Source organism: Lepisosteus oculatus, chromosome 2 (assembly GCF_040954835.1).
Source record: "Lepisosteus oculatus isolate fLepOcu1 chromosome 2, fLepOcu1.hap2, whole genome shotgun sequence".
NCBI lineage: Eukaryota > Metazoa > Chordata > Actinopteri > Semionotiformes > Lepisosteidae > Lepisosteus > Lepisosteus oculatus.
The window spans coordinates 58,963,563-58,983,811 of record NC_090697.1 but is presented as its reverse complement, the minus strand read 5'-3'; the positions used below and the strand labels follow the sequence as shown (position 1 = coordinate 58,983,811).

The following is a 20,249-nucleotide window of genomic DNA, read 5'->3' as shown; positions in this document are numbered from 1 at the left end:
TTATAAACTCAGAACTTTTACATCACTTAGGCCACTGGTGAATATAATAATATTGTGAGTATAAAATTGTACACCTTACACAAGATGGTTTATTGCACTAGTATTAAAGTACGGTTTTCACTTTAAATGCAAAAAAATTTAATTTCAACTTTAACTTTTAACCTTGTACAGGACTGCTAATATATACCCTGTACATCACCTGACCCCTTTGACTAATACATAGACAATGCATGATGCTGAGAAACAGTATTTGGATTTAATACCTGGATGCTCATATGAACTTGAATAAGATATACTATACGTAAGGCAACACAAGAAGTACAGAGCTGGTCATTCCATGTACAGTATGAGGTGTCTTTAACTTATGTTCAAGTGGAGCCCAGGGCTAACATCTTAAGGTGATTTTAGAATTCATATTCCACTGCAGTCTATTTTATACATGACAATACTTATCAAGTGCTATATAATCTTTTTTCAGCCCAACAGTATGAGAGTTTTTTTTTAAATCCAATAAAATATGAATACTGTAACCATGTACTACATGAATTGTGATACTTTTTTTCTGACAAGTCATAATCGTTTGACAGAATTCTATGTTTTCCTCAATAACAGTTTATTGAAGAGAGCAATATCAAACTTTCCAGAAAAAATCAGATTATTAAAGATAAGCAGACTGCTGTAGGTGTATGTTCCTGGACTTTACACTTTTTATACTGTATCTTTAAAGGTAATAAGCTTATTTTTAGAAAAGCAGTGTGGTAGTTACTGCTGTTGCCTCACAGCAGTAGGATTCTGGGTTTCAGTTAGAAGTGCCTTCTGTATGGAGTTTGGATACTCACAATTTATCTGTGTAGGTCCTGTCTGAATATTTTGGTTTCCTCTTATCTCTCAAATAAATGCAGGTTAGGTTTTATCAGATACTTTAAATTGGCCTTTTTCAGTTTTTCAGTTTCTGTTTGTTCCTTTTTCCCATTTGCTGAATGAATATGGCTTGGAATGCTGTATCCTGGTCATGCATGTCTTTCATTATACTGTAGATATGAATCAATTACAAGACCAAGCAAGGCCACACATTACTAATATAATGTTAAAATCATTAGTCCTTACATTAAAACCTTAAATTTCACAAGGGAACATGAAGTGTTTCAGGAACACTTAAAAAAAAATAAAATAAAATAAAATACTTAAGCAAAATCTGGAATTCCAATCAGGATCAGCAAAAGGACAAAACCTGAATTGCTGTGAGCTTTTAAAATAAAAAACATAAAACCTTTAAATGTTAATAAAATATTGCAGTGAATGCTTTATTTTTTTACTGTCAATCTTTTGAAAATTAACTATATAATTTTTGCAAGGTTCTAATGAGATATTTTTTTAATGTCTATGTCTCTGTGTCTCATATATCAAATCATAGTATTAATCTCAGATTGCCAGTTTCAATTTTCAAGAGTCAGGGTTCTCAAAAATACTTAGTTGAAGTGTTCTGCCATGTCAATGTGACGCATAAGCACAGGCAAAGTTAAAGGCCATGTTTCAGTAGCACTATGTGGTAGAAAGCAATAAGGAGAGACTAGAATTCTAGACAAAGTAACAATGTGGACAGAATGAAAATGACTTTTTCTCAAAATACTAGTTTGTCACCATCACACCTTTGAAAAAAAAATAGATCCATCTCCCAGTCTCTTTTTGTCAGTATGTTTTCTCAATCAATTATTGTTCTCATTTACTTGTGTCAGAGTCCTGAAACCATTGTGAGAGGATGCATACAGAAAGATGTGAAAAGATCATGGCCTTTAGAGACCATCTTTCTGTATCGCCGATGTGAATGGCTGGGCATTTTCTGCATGAGATGCAGTAAATGAGGTTGTTGGATAAACATGATGTCCTCTGGGTGACAGGGAATTGTCCAGAGGGGCTTTGAATGTGCATTGTATTGGATATACTGTACATTTGCAGATGATGCAGCAGATTCTGTTGAAGGGGAGAGTGTCTGGTCTAGATGGTTGCTGTGAGGTTAAGCGAGATTTATTACTAATATTATTATTAAAAATAAACATAAATATATAAACACCAATTTACGATCCTGTATAACTGTGAAAATCCACTAGAATGAAGAGGGTAAATAAATGCTCATAGTTACCAACAGTGTTGTTAAATAGAAGGATAATGTAATGATGACTCATTATAGGACTTGATCACAAGGCTGTGGTGACATCCTGAGATTGGCATGCAGAATTACATTTTAAAAACACATATGAAACCCAAACAAATACCTTTAGATAACCTTCCCTCCACTGTCCTGATGCTTTCTGGCAGGTACTTTCACAGCCCCACAGACAGTCCTGAGTTATTATACGATCCTGCTTCAGTGATGAATGGGGATACACTGAAGTTTTGTCAAAAAGAAGCCTGGTGCAAGATGGCTTTTTATGTGCTTTCCTTCTTCTACTATCTGTACTGGTAGGTTTATTCTGTACTACTTGATTCCTATCACATGACCAATGTGCAATTAAATTTTTCCTGTGTTTCTAAATATATATATATATATTTTTATTCTGAATTGTGTTGCATGTCTATGAATGTTGGGTTAGTGGCGGAGTCTAAAACAAAGACAAAGAGGCATCTGATACTGAAACATTTCAAAATTAAATGAATGATTCATGGCATTTATCTCAGAAAGGATTCAGAAAACTTACTTTAGATTTAAATTTAGATTTACAGTGATTTTAGGGCTTGTTGTGTTGTACTTAGTGTAGCTAAATCTGATTATGTTTGCTGAAATGTATAATCTTATCCATGTAGTTGCTAGGAGCATGTCATGTCAAACATGCTTGACTCATACTTCATTCTTCAGGTGTGTACGTAAACAATTGGGATTTTAAAAATACTTTTTCTGTCCTATGCAGCTCTTGTTTTGAAGGATGTTTCATTTTTGTCTTGTTTCATACAAAAGGACTTACTGAAAAAAAGGTGCAAGCGCTCTTGTGAAATCCGCAACTCTTAAAAATAATAATAATTGCTTACACTTTCTGGACTCCACTCAAAGTGCTTTACAGGTAATGGGGACTCCCCTCCACCACCACCAATGTGCAGCATCCACCTAAATATACAGTACATGGGTTGTCTGCGCCCAATTTATTGTCCGCTCTATTGTATATTGTCTGCTCTAATTTTAATTGGAGATTTAAAATCTTGTAGATGTGGAAAATTAATCATGTAGACGTTTTACAAGACATAATTGGACTTCTAAACAAACAGGGAATTTAAAATTGTAGAGACTTCACACTGCTTTTACTATTTTTCATTTCTGTATATCTACATTTTGGGTTTTTTAACTCTGAATGCAAGGATATTTGCTTTCAACAACAAAGTAATTGTAAGTTACTGTTAAAAACCTGCTGCTGAGAGCAAACGATCATATCAACTTTCTCACAGGTTCAGTAACTACAAGAGAAATATAAAATGTATACAAAGGTAAATGTTTTGTGCAGAGTAGATGGCAAACACAACCTACTTTTTTTTACTTCACAATCAGGGAACTTTTTTTTTTTTGCTTTTCATTATCAAACATTGCTGTTTTGTAACAATGGGAATCACTCATTGATATGGCCCAAAATATCGCTTCATTTTAAATTGAACTGAGCCTGACATCAGTTTACAATTTATTTGACAGTAGTTTCTCCTGTAATATCAAAGTATGTGTAAATCTCCAGTGTAGACCTCATTAAAAACACCACAAGATATTTTACTATGCATCCATTGGCAAAAAACAAGAGTATTTATTATATTATCTTAGCACTTTGAAGATGTAAAATACTCTCCCGGGGGGAGTTTTTTTAAGATGACCTTTATGCTTCTTCAGTGTCTGTTTGGTGCTTTTGTCACAAGAAATCTTGTCGCCTCAGTGGTTTCAAAACATTTGAATGAAGCTGTTGAACTTTTTATAAATTACTCCTCCTTTAAATAGGCCATGGGAGTGAATATGATCTGAAAATATATCCTACACTGGCATTACTCAATTGTCCATGCATTTTCTACATTGTTGATTATTATTTACCAAACCTACTGGTGTACGCCAGAATGAAAACAAACAGTCCTTGTTGAAACAAGAAGAAGCTGGCAAGTTCAATTTAGATACATGTGCTGCAGGGTGTGCTTGCAAATTGTTTAACGAAAGTGAAGATTAGTGTTTTATTCTGCCCCAAAGACCAAGGTTAGACAGCTTTGAATGTCTGAGTTTAAAGCTTAGCAGGTACAATATATTGGCATACACATGATACTGGGCATAGAGAAGTATTCAGTGCCAATGGACACTGACAAATACTGTAACTTGTCAGAATTGGGCAGGGCTTCAGCTGGCTACTTTACATACTGTACAACTTGTTCTTTTCATAATCATTTAATCCTTCTGTATAAAGCAAGGTTATGTGTAGTCTGTACATAATAGATCTCGCATGGCTACAGAATGTGTATTAAATCTGTGATTTGACTTTTTCTCATTAATCATCAGCATATAGATAAAACCTTATAAATAGTGGCTTTAGTTTTCAATAAATAGAAGACATATTTGCTCTTCAGCAGTCTAAATACAGGTCCTGGATATACATTATGTCCGGCACAATGATTGTAAAGTTGTTATGGTGAAGAATATGTAAGATGTAATTTAGGCTCTAGTTTCTGTCTGATGTTGAAAAGCCACATCAGCGTGTTCATGTTTTCTGTGTAAGAGCATTTGGTGTAGATGGTCAATAAATGTGGAAGAAACTGCATCATGTCAGACCTGCAGCTGTACCAGCTGTAATTTGCTGATTTTGAAGCTAACTACAATCTATTAATAGAGACATCAGTATTGTCTGAATATGTTTTCTTGCTTTCATCTGATGTCTAGAAATCTTCACCCACAGAGGGGAACAAAGGAAGAATGAAGATTAATGGCAATAGTCTAATGGCAAACTGTTCTTGGCACCATATGTGGTAGTGCAGTAAAAAGCACTAATTAAGTTGTATTTCTATTGTTTATGAAGGCAACATAAGCCTTCAGACTCATTAGCTCATCCTCAGTGGCAGGCTCTAATTTTCTTCTGTCAAATCCCTGTATAATAATCTTGGCAAAAGCAATATTACAGACTCTAGTTCTAGATGTGTGAGCATCTGCATTACAGAGTTAATGATATTCACTTTTCTTTTTATTCCTTAACACTGCTAACCAGGGTAGTCTCATTTATAGTATAATGCAAGTTCTAGTGAGTCTGTGAGAATCTGCCAGAGCTACTGTAGGCCTATCAGTGTTTTTCACACAGTGTTTTCAGCTTGATATGCAACAACAACATCAAGTCTGTCAGACATCCGTGAGCTTGCAATGAAGCACATTCACACAAATAACACTGCAATCATCATTTCCATTCAATTACTAGCAGGAATAAAACCATTGTTAGAGCAGGATTGGAGGAGAGCATTCACAATCGTCTTCCTCCATCTGCTAGCACAAGGGTTGATAGCAGATATATAAACAGTTATCAGATGCAATTTGGGAAACTTAAAATGTATTTGGAAAAAGCACAATCCTATAACAATGTATTGCTGGTGATCTATTCATAATGGTGTAAAATGTCATTAATTCTAGTTTAGTGGTGTCATAATTACCACATACTGTACATAACACATAAGAAATAATGCCAATCTGTTTTTCTTGTAAAACAGATGTGTTCATAAATGTGTATTGAAGTCATCAGAGTTTATTCAAAAGGCTTCTAAACAACTTTTCAATGATGTCTCCATTTAAGCCATTTGCAAATATTGTGGACTTACAGATATTTGTTTTTCTTTGTCTCTCCCCATCCAGTATGATCTACACTTTGGTAAGTTCATAACCGGTCGCAGCATCGAGGAGAAGAATTTTAAATCAGAGAACTCCCCAGGACAAAGAAATAGAAACTGTTTTCTGGAATGCCAAGAGAGAATCACATGCAAGGACCAAGAACACTTGTGGGTGCTATCTGGCTTAGCCAGGGAAATAGGCATCCTACATTGAGAGAAAATGGTCAATGGCATTGAACAGCTATGGCATTCCAGCTTGTATCTACTTCTGTCTTTCATTCTGGACTGATGTTTTAATATACAGTAATACATCTCCACCACAGAGCCATACATACTGTATGTTACAGAATTGCACATCAATGACTCAGGCATATGATTAGGAGTCTGTATGTACAGTATGTGTTTTCCTGTAAGAATTTCATTTTCTCTGAGTTAATAGTTACAAAACCCAGAGGAGCAAACAGAATCCAGGGTTTCAAACCACATGAAAAGCCTTCAATCTAGCCAGCATTATATTTTACACATGGTATATCTGATTTTTTAATGTTGAATGTTACATTTTTATCTAATTTGTATCTAGTTTATACATTTATGCACAACCACAGGTGATCATCTTGTGAAATGTAGATCTACATATCTCTTTCTATACATATTGAAGCTCTAGTGTGCACCTTTGAAATAAAGCAGAAGGATGAGTTTGTCCAGGTTTTGTACACAGGAAGTGTTAAAAAGGAAAACGGAAATATATGGCTGATATTATCTTCTGAGAGTACTAAAAGCCACAGCATTATTATTGTCATGATCATTGTCATCATGATTCTTCTTATTCATGTAATTAAACATGCTCTCCATTTCTGTTATAAAGTGATTAATACATTTATATCATTACCTGTTTTGTACAATGGTGTTTCTCTTTTCCGTTATGTTCACAATGAATATATACTACTTTTCTGTATGAAAGCACCACAAAGGTTTTGGTTTACAATAATACATGTACTGTAGGTGTTCCTACTGTTTGCGGTATTTCTGTAACAACTGATTTTCTGTTGTTACATGTTTCATGGAACATCAATAAAAAATCTAATTTGAGAATTGGTTGCAATGATTTAATGCAACATATAATATGATCTTCCAGGTTGCCTGTGATAACTAGAAAGTACTGTATTCCCTATTCTGTCCATGTTAAATAATTATTCTGTTCTTGGAATACTGGAAAGAGGTAAGTAAGTAATATTTCTGTCTATAGAATTCACTATTTGTATGGTGAAAATATAGAAAGTAAAAAAAGAGACATGGATCTGGGAACCTCGATATTTATATATTTCCCTATATTATTTCAATGTCTACACTAAGAATTGCTTTACATATACAGTATCTTTAACTTACCTCATTTTAGATATTTGAATATTCTGATTATATAAACAGTGCGTGGTCACGCTGTCAATTCTAGAAAATAGACATGAACACCAGACTGGGAATGCACGTCTTCTGCTATGTGAATAATATTAATATTTTAGCACGTTTAATGAAGTGTAGCTTTTAAGTGTGAGAATGATCAGCAGCCTCATCCTTAACCCTTATTCAAGCCCTAGCCCTACACCTAACTCCTGCACTAATCCAAACTTTCCCAGGAGGACACCACCAAAAAAGCAGACTTCAATTAAGTGGTTGAAATACTAATGCTTTTTTACGTTTAGCTGAAGAAGTACAACAGCCAGTCCAAAACAATTATATGAAAATGCCCAATACTTTCACTTTCAAAGCATGCTTGATGTCATGATTTACTGTAGATGGGTCAGAAGTACATACCTGTAACATCCCATAATGTCAAGTATATTTTGAGTATTTCATCAGGATATGGTGCCTTGCAAAAGTATTTTATACCCAATGCTGTACCTTTTTGATGAATGATAAATGGGGTATTTACATTTTCAAAAGTGAATATTTTCAATAAAATGAGAAAAATTAAAATTTTATCACCTAATAATTACTATATTAACCCTTTGAGTCAGTGGTGAAAAAACTTTGGCAGCAGTTGCAGCAGTGAGTCTTCTTGGTTAAGTCTCTACCACCTTTGCCCACTGAGATGGTGTAATTTTCAGCTGTTCTTCATAGCAAACTTACTCAACCTCTGTCAAGTTGGCTTGGGATCTTTAATAGACAGACATTTTTAAGTGTTGGCCCAGCTTTGACCCAGCTGGGTTCAATTCCGGACCCGGGGTGCTATCTATGTGGAGTTTATACTGTATATTCTTGCCATGTTCACGTGTGCTCCAGTTTCATCTGGGTGTTTCCAGTTTTAACGATGAGACATACCGGTAGCTTAATTGGCTTGTTGTAAAATTGGCCATGGTGTGAGTGTGTGTTTGTGTCTGTCCTGTGATGAAAGATCCCATCCAGGGTGTGCCCTGCCTTGTGCCTGTTGCTTGCTGAGATCCCCCCCGACCCTGAGTTTGATTAATCAATTAGGTCATTGATAGACAGATACTGGCCACCTTTGTGGAGAAATTGGGATATTGTTGACTCAGGGACATTTTTTCACCATTACACCTCTGTAGCTTTATCAGAGTTGGGTTGGCCTAACAGTGGCAACCCTAACACGTTTCCTCCTTGCCTGGTTGCTGAGTTTGGAGAGTCAGCCTGATCTAGGTAGTGTCTTGGTGGCACAATTCACCTTTCACTTCTTAATAATGGACTTCACCATGCTCAAAAGGATATTCAGTGTCTTTGAAACTGTTTTATAAACATCCTCATGTCTGCCTTACTTTAGCTTATTCCCTATAAACAATAAAGATGTTTAGAAAGCTCCTTGTTCTTCATTGTTAAATCTTAGCTTGAAATTCAGTACCTGACTGAGGAATCTTACAGAGACTGGTGTATTTATTCCACAATCTAAAAATAGTACATCACCACCTGATCTACTATTTTTGTGCATAGAAGCCATTTAACAAATTGGGTAACTTTTCAAAGTAATTTTGTGTGCCTGAAGTAATTTAGATTTACTTTAGTTGAGTTAAAACATCATGCTCTCGATATATTTAGTTTTTGAGTTTTGTTTGTAGTTTTTGACATTATATTACCCATAGTAAATACATTTTAAAGTGTTCAGGCTGAGCACTCATGGTTTGATTAGAAATATTGACTTAAAATGTCACTAAATTTACATGTGGAAATCCATGACTAACATTTACAATCTATGTTTATAATGTTGTCTAAATAATTTCTTCTCATGTTAGTTTTGTAGTTTGTTTCTTACATTACTGTAATTATCTTAAAGGTTCCTGTTACTACTTAAGGCCTCCTACTTATAACCTGCAGAATTGTTTGTACAGATGATTGTGATGAGAAAAGGCCTCCCTTAGCTGTCTTTTTTAAAATGCTAAATCAAGACACAAATGTACTTAATGCAATCATAAACATCACTTCATGCTGAAATAGTCTTCAGCCCATGCTTCCAAAGCTGAGAAAACCACTGTGTTATCTCTAGTGTAGTTACCCTGCCCAAAATGTGGTTCTACTTTTGCATTGTTCTGCAAATAATGGTTTGCTACTAATTTGAACTTGATAACTAACCATAGGTTTGTCCTAGACTTTGTGTTTTGTGTAGTAACCTGAATTTGGCTCTATGTGTAAAAAAATAGTTTTGTGATTGACATTTATTGAAAAAATATGTTAATACTATTTTATGTAAAGCTGAATTATTACAGTGTACTTAGCAAATATACTTTTGCATGCAAAGATAGGGCAAACAGCTTCAGAAATTAACCTTGATTTTCTTTAGAAATGACTACTAAAGGGTGATAAATGATTAACTGTAACACTTTAGTTGCGTGTGAATGTTTTACTGTATTTCATAGTAAATTATCCTAATTATAATTCTAGTATTTATTAGGGATATGTGGTAATTCAGTACTCCTTAACAATAAATCTTAGAAATTGACTACCAATATAGTAGTGATTTTCTTTTGCATTCAGTTGTCAAAAAGACATAAGAGACCTGTAAAGACTTGGTTTATAGTTTATTTATAGTTCATGCTAACAATTGAGGATGAGTTGTGCCTTATGTATTAAACTGTCTCCATGGTAAACCCTATCTTGCCTATCAGAATTAATACAGAGGTCACAAAAAATATTCATTTTCTGGAGGAAACAGCTTGTAGTGATTTTCAAAGCATGCAACGCAGTATGATGTTGTCTCAGATTTTAATTGTGATTTTATGGATATCCTTTTTTGTATTTATTTTACTAACTTTGTAACTTGTGTCATTTTATTTATGTCTGAACTTATTTTTTTTATTTTTGCTTTTAAATGCACAAATCATTTGACTTAAATGTTCTAACCTGTAATAGAATTATATTTTTAAAGTCTCTGTTGTTTTGTGAGGATCCATTGAGGGAAAATAACTGTATAACAAAATACATTTTTAACAAAAGTGTCAAAAAATAATTATTTTAAAAGCTGCTGGCCTCCTATCAGATCAAGATCTAAAATAAGGTGTAAGGGATCCAAGTGATGAGGTATGAGGATCCCATGCAGATGAAGGAGAATGTAGATACTGAAACAGGTGTCCAATGCAAAACGTTAGGCGAGCTCGTGGTCAAAAAGCAAAAGGAAGTCCAAAAGCCGAACGATACCGAGACAGGCGTCCAATCCAAAACAATAGGGAAGTTCATGGTCAAAAAGCAAAAAGGAGTTCTGTAACCGAAAGAAGTATAGCAAGAGGGTTTCAAACAAAGGCAAGGTAGGAGCTCTCTAGGAGAGGAATCAATACCGAGCAGCGAGAAGTGAGTTAGGATGGTTTAACCCGCTGCTGGCACTGGTTAGCTCTTTTGTGGGTTGATCTCTGCTGGCTGGCGGTCATGACATAAGGTTTCATTCATGTTTCTGTTTTATCCTAGATGTTTGGAATAACTTTATAATTGAACTTCATACAGTTTATTATTTTCTATTGTTTGAAGACCTTTTTCAGATCTCCTTCAGCTACTGTCTGTAGGGATCATATTGACGGATATAATGTGGGTTATATCATTTAAATGTATCCTTATATCTTACGTTTCTCAGCCCTAGAAAAAGGTTGTTATTCTTCTCTGGACTTTTTCTATAGAGTTTTGTTTTTATCATTTTTATAGTGTGGTGATATGACTGATATATTGTATGTCAGATGCATTGTACAAATTCTCTCTGGATTTGGATTGGGCCCTTTGCTATGAAGTCAAGTATAATATAAGTCCTCTGAATATCCTCTCCAGGATGTTAGTTGATGACAATGATTGTTCCTTTGCATGACTTAATTTCTGTGCCATTTGGGTTCTTCTGGGTCTTTTCAGAGACCAAATTTACAGTTCTGGTAAACAGCAAAAGGCATTTGATATGTAATTAATCTTTACTTTTCTTCTTTGTGTTAACTCTAAGGATAGGAAAATGTACAGATAAGGAGTGAATGTTCAGTTTGGAATGTTGTAATTTCCAATGTAGCATGAGGAATGTGTTGGGAAAACAGCTGTTCCTGATTTGCATAAATAGTTCGGTACAGTTAGTAAACTACTTTGATTCATGAACAATGCCAAAATAAGAGTATACTGTACCGCATACTACGGAAAATGTAAAGGAAATACAAAAATACTTAGGACAAACCACTGAAAGATTGCATTTAATCTTGACAAGAATACGGTGTAACATTTTTAGTAGCAGAATCAAACTATTGATATAAGATGGAAAATACTGAGCTTTGAAGAAGATACCTAAAAAAGGTTTAGGTGTCTATGTTTTTAATCTTTAAAATCAACATTTTAATCTTCTGGACAACATGGGAAAGCAAGCAAAAAAGTCAAAAGGAATTTTAGCATATATATTTTAAAGTGTAAGAATTCAATCAATGCCATGTTAAAAATATGTAGTACATTGCAGCTCATTTGGAATATTGCATTCAACTTGAGCCCCCCACTACAAAAAGTATATTGTGATTCTAGAATTGGTTCAAGCAAGAATAACCAGATACATTAGCATGTATTCATTCCTCTAGACTAAGTTGGAGCATTTTTAGTCCTAAATAGACAAATATACAGTATGAAATAATGTCATCCAAGTATTCAGAGTATTCAGATAAAAGTAAATGTATTGAACTTCTGAACCAAGAGTGAAACTCAAACCAGAGGATAGAAAATACTAGGAAATACATTTAACACTACTCAATGAGATCCATAGGTCTCTTAGCTGCTGATAATCAGATGAGCTAGATGAGTAAAAAGGCCTCCTCTCTTTTGTCACCTTATATTCTATAAGCTATATTTGCTTTATGCTAAACGGATGACATATGTAAGGTGATGTTTTTCAGTGCTTTGCTTTGTGTTTCTGTTGCCTTTAAATATTGAAATGGATCATAGTCCACAATGATCCACATCTTGATATTGAACATTAATTATATATAGTGTAAATCCCTGATACGCAGAAGTGTCAATCACTTACAGTATAACAAATTATATTTTGAATTAAGCTTACGTCGGTCATGGTGTGATTCTCTTAGCACCAATTTATTATTTCACTGTTGTGGTATTTAAAATAAGTCAGTATAAGATAATCAGTTGTACACATCTTGTCTTTTTGTATTCGGATGCAGACAATAACTGATTACATGTAATTGAGTGAATGTCTTCAAACTCAAAAGTTAGGCATGTGATCTCTCAAAAACTAACCTGTGTTGAAGAGATTAATATTATGGTCTGCAAGTTCTATATTGGTATTTTGTTCTATTTCCCTGTATATATTTGCAAAAAATAAAATGCACCGGTGTCTCTATATACAGTATGTATGTTTCTTTCCATTGTTTACTTACATTATTGTAAAACTTCCATTTCCTTAAATCAGATACTGTATTTCCAAGAACATACTCCAAACAGTGTGGAAGCAATCCACAGAGGTTGACTATTAAGAAACCTTGAAGGGTAACACCTGCATTTCTACCCAGGGTACCAGAGCTACAGTATGATAATAACCTTACATTCCCTTTCAGACAAGGTCAGTGGGTATAAAGACTACTCAATCCGTCACGCAACAGGAGAGTGAACAGCCAACAGGAGATTGTGGTGATGGAGAGCCAGCAAATGACTCAGAAGCTGGCCATTACTTTTGACAAACATGGAAGAAGAAGCCCATGTTGCAACTAAGATGTGGTATTCAGTTGATGGGATGGATCCAGAAAGCTAAACAGGTGAGCCTAAAGGCCACCACGGGTTTGGAGACCTCTATTGTCCACCTAGCCTGCTGGTACCTGCACATGGCACCTGACACCTGAAAGGCACAAAAAGTTGCTTTGGTAGTATGAACAGCATGGAGGCACTGACCTGCAGAGTCATTTTCCCCTGTTGTAATGGCCAGGAGGAAAGCTGTCTTCAGTGAGAGGAAGCACACATCCACACACTAAAGAGGCTAAAAATGAGGTGGCAACAGGTCTTCCAAGACCACCAAGATATTCCCACGGTGGCACTGCCACACTGCACAGTGGGTCAACCTCCATTGCCTTTCAGAGGAATTAGGAGAACAAGTGCTTAAAACCTCTGTTCTCCATCTTGAAACAGGCGGATATGGTCTGATATGGCATACCCAGAGAGGGGACACAGCCTTCCCATTTTCAAGCACCTCCTGGGAAATACAAAAAGGACAGTTGACAGTGGGAAGTAAACAGGATCCCAGCCCCAGTTGCACTTTCTCCATGTATAGGAATATTGTTTCCTGGAAAAATTCTGTGCAAGTATCCCGGCGTATGCACACCACTCCACCTCAAAGGCCAAGACCAATCAAACACCACTATTCAAAAGCCAAATCCATAACTGTAGAATGAGACAAAGACCTTGACTACAGCTCAGAAAGATAATTAGCGCACAGAACGTTACCACAACACTCAATACAGCATTAGCCCATACAGTAACTGAGCCCCATCACTGCATGGAGCACACATTTTGTTCTAGTATTTGCTTTTGAGATGCTGGCTATCTTCATAAAGCACCAAGAGCTTGATTACCACAGCACATTATGGTTTCACTTCTTCATCTTGGACCTGTTCCTTTATACTGTTTCAACAAAGATTATTTAAGAAATAGTTGCTGTTGGAGGATTTTAGATCATGTGTCATTATTTAGTAAACAAAGAAAGTGTTTATGTCTTTAGAACTCTATTTTTTTACCTGGAAATTAAATAAAAGTCACAATGTCTGAGATTAAAATGTATTTTTAGGCTCAGAATTAATCCAATGTTTGAGACACCTGTGAAATAAAAAAAACACTCTTTGTTGCTTGTTTCCATTAATTTTCAACAGCAAAATATCCACTCAATATGCACTCATTTAATAGTTATTTTGTATTGCTGGGAAAATCTGCTCCCAAGAAAAGAGCAGACTGGTAAGTGAATTAAACGAAAATGCAATCCCACAGATACAGTAATATTACTTCTCTGACATGTTTAAATAAAAGGAATATAAAGAACTTGCAGAAAGACAATTAAATTGTCCTTAACTTGAATTAGCAAAAAGCTAAGAAAGCACTATTAATTGTAGTTCAAGCAGGTAGCTGCGTCAGCATGCGTAGGCTGCAAAGGAACAGGTAATGGGTTTATTCCATGCTGAAAACAAAAGAAAGTAAAAGAAAGTTTCGGCCATGGAGCCTTCTTCAGGTGTGAACTATTAATTATTAATTAATTTACATGATTAATTGTAGATTGAAAATAGCCCTTGAGTCACTGAAGCAAATGTCATTAGCTATCAGTGAAATTCTGGATTTCAAAGAATCCAAGCAGTCATATCATAAAAATAATATTTCAGTTTTTTTTAAATGAAAGAAGTTGAGAACAACCAGATTCATGAAAACAGTAGCATTGGATTCCTTTCTGTCTCTTTTACTGAAGAACAGTCTTCATACTGTACATGTACCTCAATAAAATGGTCACTTTTAAAGCTATAATTTCTGATTAGACTGACCATTAAAGTTTCACCAATACAAAACAGTTATAATTAATAAGTGAATATCAATCACAGGGTTATCCCCAATGATACGTTAAACAGAAGCCTGCATTCAGAGTTCAGAACTGATCTTCACCTACAGTATGGGTAACGTTGGTGAGTTCTTAAGGCAAATTAATATAATTGAACTTTTCTATTAAAAAACAGCCCTTAATGTACTTTTTCTGAAATTTAAGTTGCTACCTCTCATGAAATGTTGCCAAGGTAGCTTTCAACAGCTTTTTGTTTAATTTCTTTACCATGGATTCCCATGACGTATGTCACACATTTCCACATTTCTCTCTGATTTACCATGTTTTCTTGGTATCTCGTAGGACTTTACTTTAACTATAGCATATAGCAATACAATGTCATGAACCCCTGCCTCTCTTGTTTTTTCAAACGGTGTGAGTCAATGTCCTTACTCCCAGATATCCTACCTTGGAAAAAGCTGCCAAACATTATGAGGTCAGACAACTGTGGTCGCAACCTCCCAGCGGCCGAGAGGGAACCTGTCAGACTACCACTCTATCCTCAGTACAGCAGACATCCATCTTGTCAACTTGCATTATCCATACTTCCACCAGAGTGGGATTTCACTCGCTCTTATTTCTCGCTTCTTTTCCTGATGTTAAGTGCATCTGGCTTTTTTTCCCCTACTGCGGCTCTTTTTTATGAGACATTCCTATTGCTGGTGGGTTTTCTTTGCTTGTTTTGTCACTGACCTATTTACATTTCATTCCTATAGCATTCGAATACTCATTACCCCTGCAAAGAGCCCTCAGTGATCATTCTGGACTGCTCGAAGAAAGTTTAAATTGTTTCCAAAGCATACTGGCAAATGGCAAAGGCCTAGCACAGCTGGAATTATTCTTCAAGTGACATGTTCACAGAGGCTTTTAGATAATAAGTGCCAATGTTCACAATGCAGTAGTTCAGCAGACTTTCTCCTTTTTCTGGTAACACGAATTAAAGCTATTTAGAGTCTAGCTCAATCTGAAATTAATATTTTGTCTTGCTGAAGCTGCATTACAATTCTGCTGTTTGTTCTCAGGAAATCCCCACACAGATGTACAGTACTGTAGGTAGAATGAAGCAGAGTCAATGCAGCAAGCCCCATGACAGAATGCAACATACAGTAATGCACAAAACCTTTACCTTTTACACAGTACCCTGCTGAGTGCTTTACATTATTTTGTTGTTATCTGTACAAAGCCATAAAAGTATCATGTAACTAAATAAATTCGTTACTGCCTCTCCCCTCTTAAAAACAGTGACTATGCACTTCACTTGCACATTTATCTTGCATCTGTTCCATATGACCAAAATATTAATTAAAATGTTATTAAAAGCAGGACGTAGAGGTGATTGTGGCTTTTTTTTATTTAAAAGTCTTGAACTCATTTTTATTTTTCTATTTGTTGTCTTTTGCCAACATTTTTCCTCTGTAGCATTTACTCTGAACTGTGAAAGGTACCAGTACCTCATACAATTCTCTTTCATTACTTACTTTGGAATTTCAGAGGAGCTGGAGTAAACGTATGGCACACTATGTGTGGCAGAAAACAATTACTCTTTAAAACTCTTTAAAATGGAGATAATTTCCTTGTCTCCTTTGTTACATAACATTATGATCACTTCTCATGAGATGTTTTTCCAAAGGTTTTAAAGAGTTCACTAGACTTCAGCCAGTGCTGATCCAGCACTGATCCCAAGGCAACACTGGTTTCAAGTGCACTGCAATGTCCTCTATAGTCTGTACGTATGCCCTCCAGATCACTTTTCTTTTATCAGAGACAGAATAACCTGAGCAAACAATGGCTTCTCAGAGAAAGATAAAGGGAAAAAGTACTTGTCTTTTCATCCCTAGTGGCTGTAAGTGTGACATGTTTATGCATGATTTCTTCTCTAAGGTTTATAATTACCAAAACTGATCTAGGATGAAACTTTGCTATTATGTAAATATCAACTTATCTTGTCTTCAAGTACATACTGTGTTAATATGATAAAATGCTATAAACAATTCTCCAGGACTCAAGTGTTTGAAAACATTTTATTTTTTTTATCTAACAGTAGAAATCTTTATCATTGATTTTTTTTTCAATGTAAGCTAGTCAGAAGTCCACTGTTTTTTTTGCATATTTTTCAGATCACTTTTATTAACTTCTGTTCTCATAATGATGAGCAATATTTGGCTTCACCTCTCTAATGTGTCTTATGTGTAACACTATAACACTTCTGTAATATATATTTGTGCTAATAAGAAAAGGGTTCCCTACTTTATTTATATATGCAGGAATTGTATTAATTGCAGTTTTGTTCCTTCAGCTGACATAAATTGAACCATTGAGGAGAATCACTGTAGACAGGCCTTAAGGGACTTAAAATGAAGAGCACAATTCTCACTGAAAACACCAGTGTCTGTAACATCAAGAACTAGTCCTCTTAAGTTTTTTGTTCCGGAGCAAAAAGTAATTGTATATTTAAAGGTATGCATCCAGCATGAGCCAAATTAGGGGTGGAAAAGCAAAAGAGAGACTTTAGATGAAAAAAACAACACATTTTACAATGGCTTAAAAACTGTCCCCTTGTCACTTCTTTTGACGCTTGTTTTACTGCAAGGAGAAGAAAAGACCTGCAGCAAATTCCTAAGGACTTTCAGACGCTGTGCTGATTCATGAAAGGTAAAGATGCTGCTGAACATCTCATCTATCATTAACAAAGAATTTAAAGGCTCATCTTGAAAGAATCTTCCTCCCAATCCTACATCTTTAGTTAATATTTAGGAACAAATCAGCTTTGTACTGTATACCAAAGTAAAAAAGCCATTTTCATTTGGTAATAAAATGAATCTCTTGATTAGAAATGGAAAACTAAAAACTATTATGCTGAGCAAAAAAGTTCTATCCTACACTACCGATTCAACAGACTTGCAGAACTTTTACTTAAACATAATTTGACAATTATAGTCTGAAAGCATTCATCACGGTAAAGCATAAGGCAAATAAAAATGTAGCAGGTGAACTTTCAATCAATGTGATTACCACTGAAGCCATAACGTCTTTTGCAACACAACTATTTAAAAAAAGTTATACTATAACATGGCCAAATCAATGTACAATGAAGAATAAAATGTGCTTCTTTTTATCTGTAAGTAAATATAGTTGTTTAAAAATGTCAACAATCAAGAGACAGAGTGTGAAAAGCATAAACATTTTTTTCATTTTCCTTTTTACTTTATTCTGAATTTCCTGACTTAAAATGGAGCACACATTGAACTAGAGTCTAAAGCTTTGAAAGCTATACTTGTTTTTTTTTACTTGGACCTTAAGAAACCTTAGAAATAAAACGTATTAATAGATTCAAATTCTGACAACACCCCATAGCCACAAAATTCATATTTTTGTGGAAAAAATGTTTAATATTATCAGTCCAGCTCAGTAATTAAACCACAACATACTACATTTTGCTTAAGGAAACATACAGTATTCTGAAACTGAAGCTGAGAGTTTAGGAAAATTCCTCTAAATCAGTAAGAAATATACTGTAAATCAAGAGAAATAAAAAGGTATTTTTGATTGGTACAATCATGTCACATTATGTGATGTTTCCATTTATAAACACATAAAAAGTAGGATAATAATTGAAATATTCTGTATAAAACTAGGTTATTCACTAATTCATGGGTAATAAATATTGTTTTTAAGCTATATTTACCCACATGGATTCCTCAGGTATTTTCCTAGAACACACATGCTGTCAAGTTGTAAATCTGCAGTGAATGGATTCATTTAATATGCAATTGTCACAGGCTCCGCACAAAGCTTCTCTTCTGTTTAGCCTGGAAGTTCATCATTAAAAAAAACAAAATATACTTTTATTTACCTCACTGGATTTTTGGAAAAGAGAAGTCCTGATTAAGACTGTCAATGCCACACACAAAATAAATACTGTAAATACTGAACCAGCAAGCTGGAAATTAACAATATACTGTACTGTATACAGCATGTCAATAGGGAACCAGAAGTTCTTCCTCTCTCGAGCTCAGTCTTACACCTGTCATACGAGAAACTGGAGTTTCTTAAAGGTCCACTTACATAATAACCAACCCAGATGTTGTCTTGTGATTTGGATCATTTGACATTGCAGTAACACGTGTTTGTCTTGTCCCTAAGACAAAGGTTCAGACCTGCTCAGCTATGTTATGATGTTAGCAACATCATAAAAAACTCCAAGGAGTAGAACACATTGATCCAAAAAGACATGACAGACTATCCAATGAGTGCCCAAGTATACTAACTTGTTTATTGTATTTTGTTCATGTCTCAAGATGCCGTCAAGTTGAATGGGTTTTATAAAATCTCCATGAAGAATAGTATAAAAATGTCAAGTAAGAAATAATGCACAGAGAAAAAGTAAAAAGAACACAGAGGAGGGTTTTTAATATTGGCAGGAGGATTTCAGCACATCAGCTTACTCTCTAGTGTGTCCTGCATTATACTTTGAAGTAAATTCCTCTTGAGAACACAGTAACAGAAAATCTGGAAAAGGTCAATCAATGACAAAAAAACACGAAGGTATTCAGTATACTGTATTTTGGCAATTTTATTGATTAGATCATGAAGAAATGTGCTGATGATCATTTGAATTTTAAAGCTAAATATATATATATTAATTTGTTATGGGAAGACAGCCCCATATTTTGGCAGAACACGAGCAAGAAATCATGAGAGTTAAGCACGTTATTTCCCAAGGTGAGGTTCAGACTGTGATTCAGCTGATAAAGCATCCATACATGACAGTCATTGCTGAAGTTGTTGGGGAAGTCACAAATTTAAAAATGTAATTTCCGCACCTGACATCATTTAGACAAGCAGGGTTTAGACAGCAAGAGCGACATTTTACCATGAATGATCTGTTCATGATTTTTTTTTCCCCCCAGAAGATCAATGAACAAAATGGAAACACGTTCATCCCGATGTTAAAATTCTGCAGAAATCCAGGTGGAAGTGGAGTTTGTGAGCAGCAAAGGGGAAGTATGTTCCTTGTGTGAAAGTACTGTAAGTGGAGCAATACAAACAGAACACTGGACTATTCATTCAAAGCATTAACATTAAATAACTGACACTTTATTTTTGCCAACTGCATTTCCACTGCATTTCAGGGAGCCTGGACTATCCCTAGAGCAATTCACTTTGCTAAGGAAGTCCAGGAGAATGAGAATGAGATGAGATCACCAAGGGATGCAGAGGGGACAATAAAGATGGGGTGGTGCCGTTGAGCCTTCTCTGGTCAAAGTAGATGATGTCACTCTCTGACAGTGAATTCTCAGAGCTCTTAACAACAGGCTGTCCACCAGGCAACATACCCCCTCGACCTGTGACCTGCTCGACCTGCTGCGGCGCTTTATCTGGTGCCTGCAACAGCTTCTACACAATAATG

At 35.2% G+C, this 20,249-nt stretch overlaps 1 protein-coding gene across 4 annotated transcripts in view; it reads left to right on the top strand.

The window, feature by feature from the left end:
- The window catches only part of cnih3 (cornichon family AMPA receptor auxiliary protein 3), a 46,985-nt gene extending 39,929 nt beyond the window's left edge, over positions 1–7,056 (top strand). For 2 of the 4 annotated variants that reach the window (XM_006625684.3, XM_015346071.2), the window contains exons 5-6: positions 2,317–2,460; positions 5,843–5,973. In XM_006625684.3, the coding sequence (XP_006625747.1) occupies positions 2,317–2,460; positions 5,843–5,870 (172 nt within the window). In that variant the 3' untranslated portion in view covers positions 5,871–5,973. Of the gene's footprint in view, positions 1–2,316; positions 2,461–5,842 lie in introns of all 4 variants that reach the window. The other 2 variants (XM_015346076.2, XM_015346083.2) reach the window with 2 other exon arrangements.
- Positions 7,057–20,249: the final 13,193 nt, after the last annotated feature.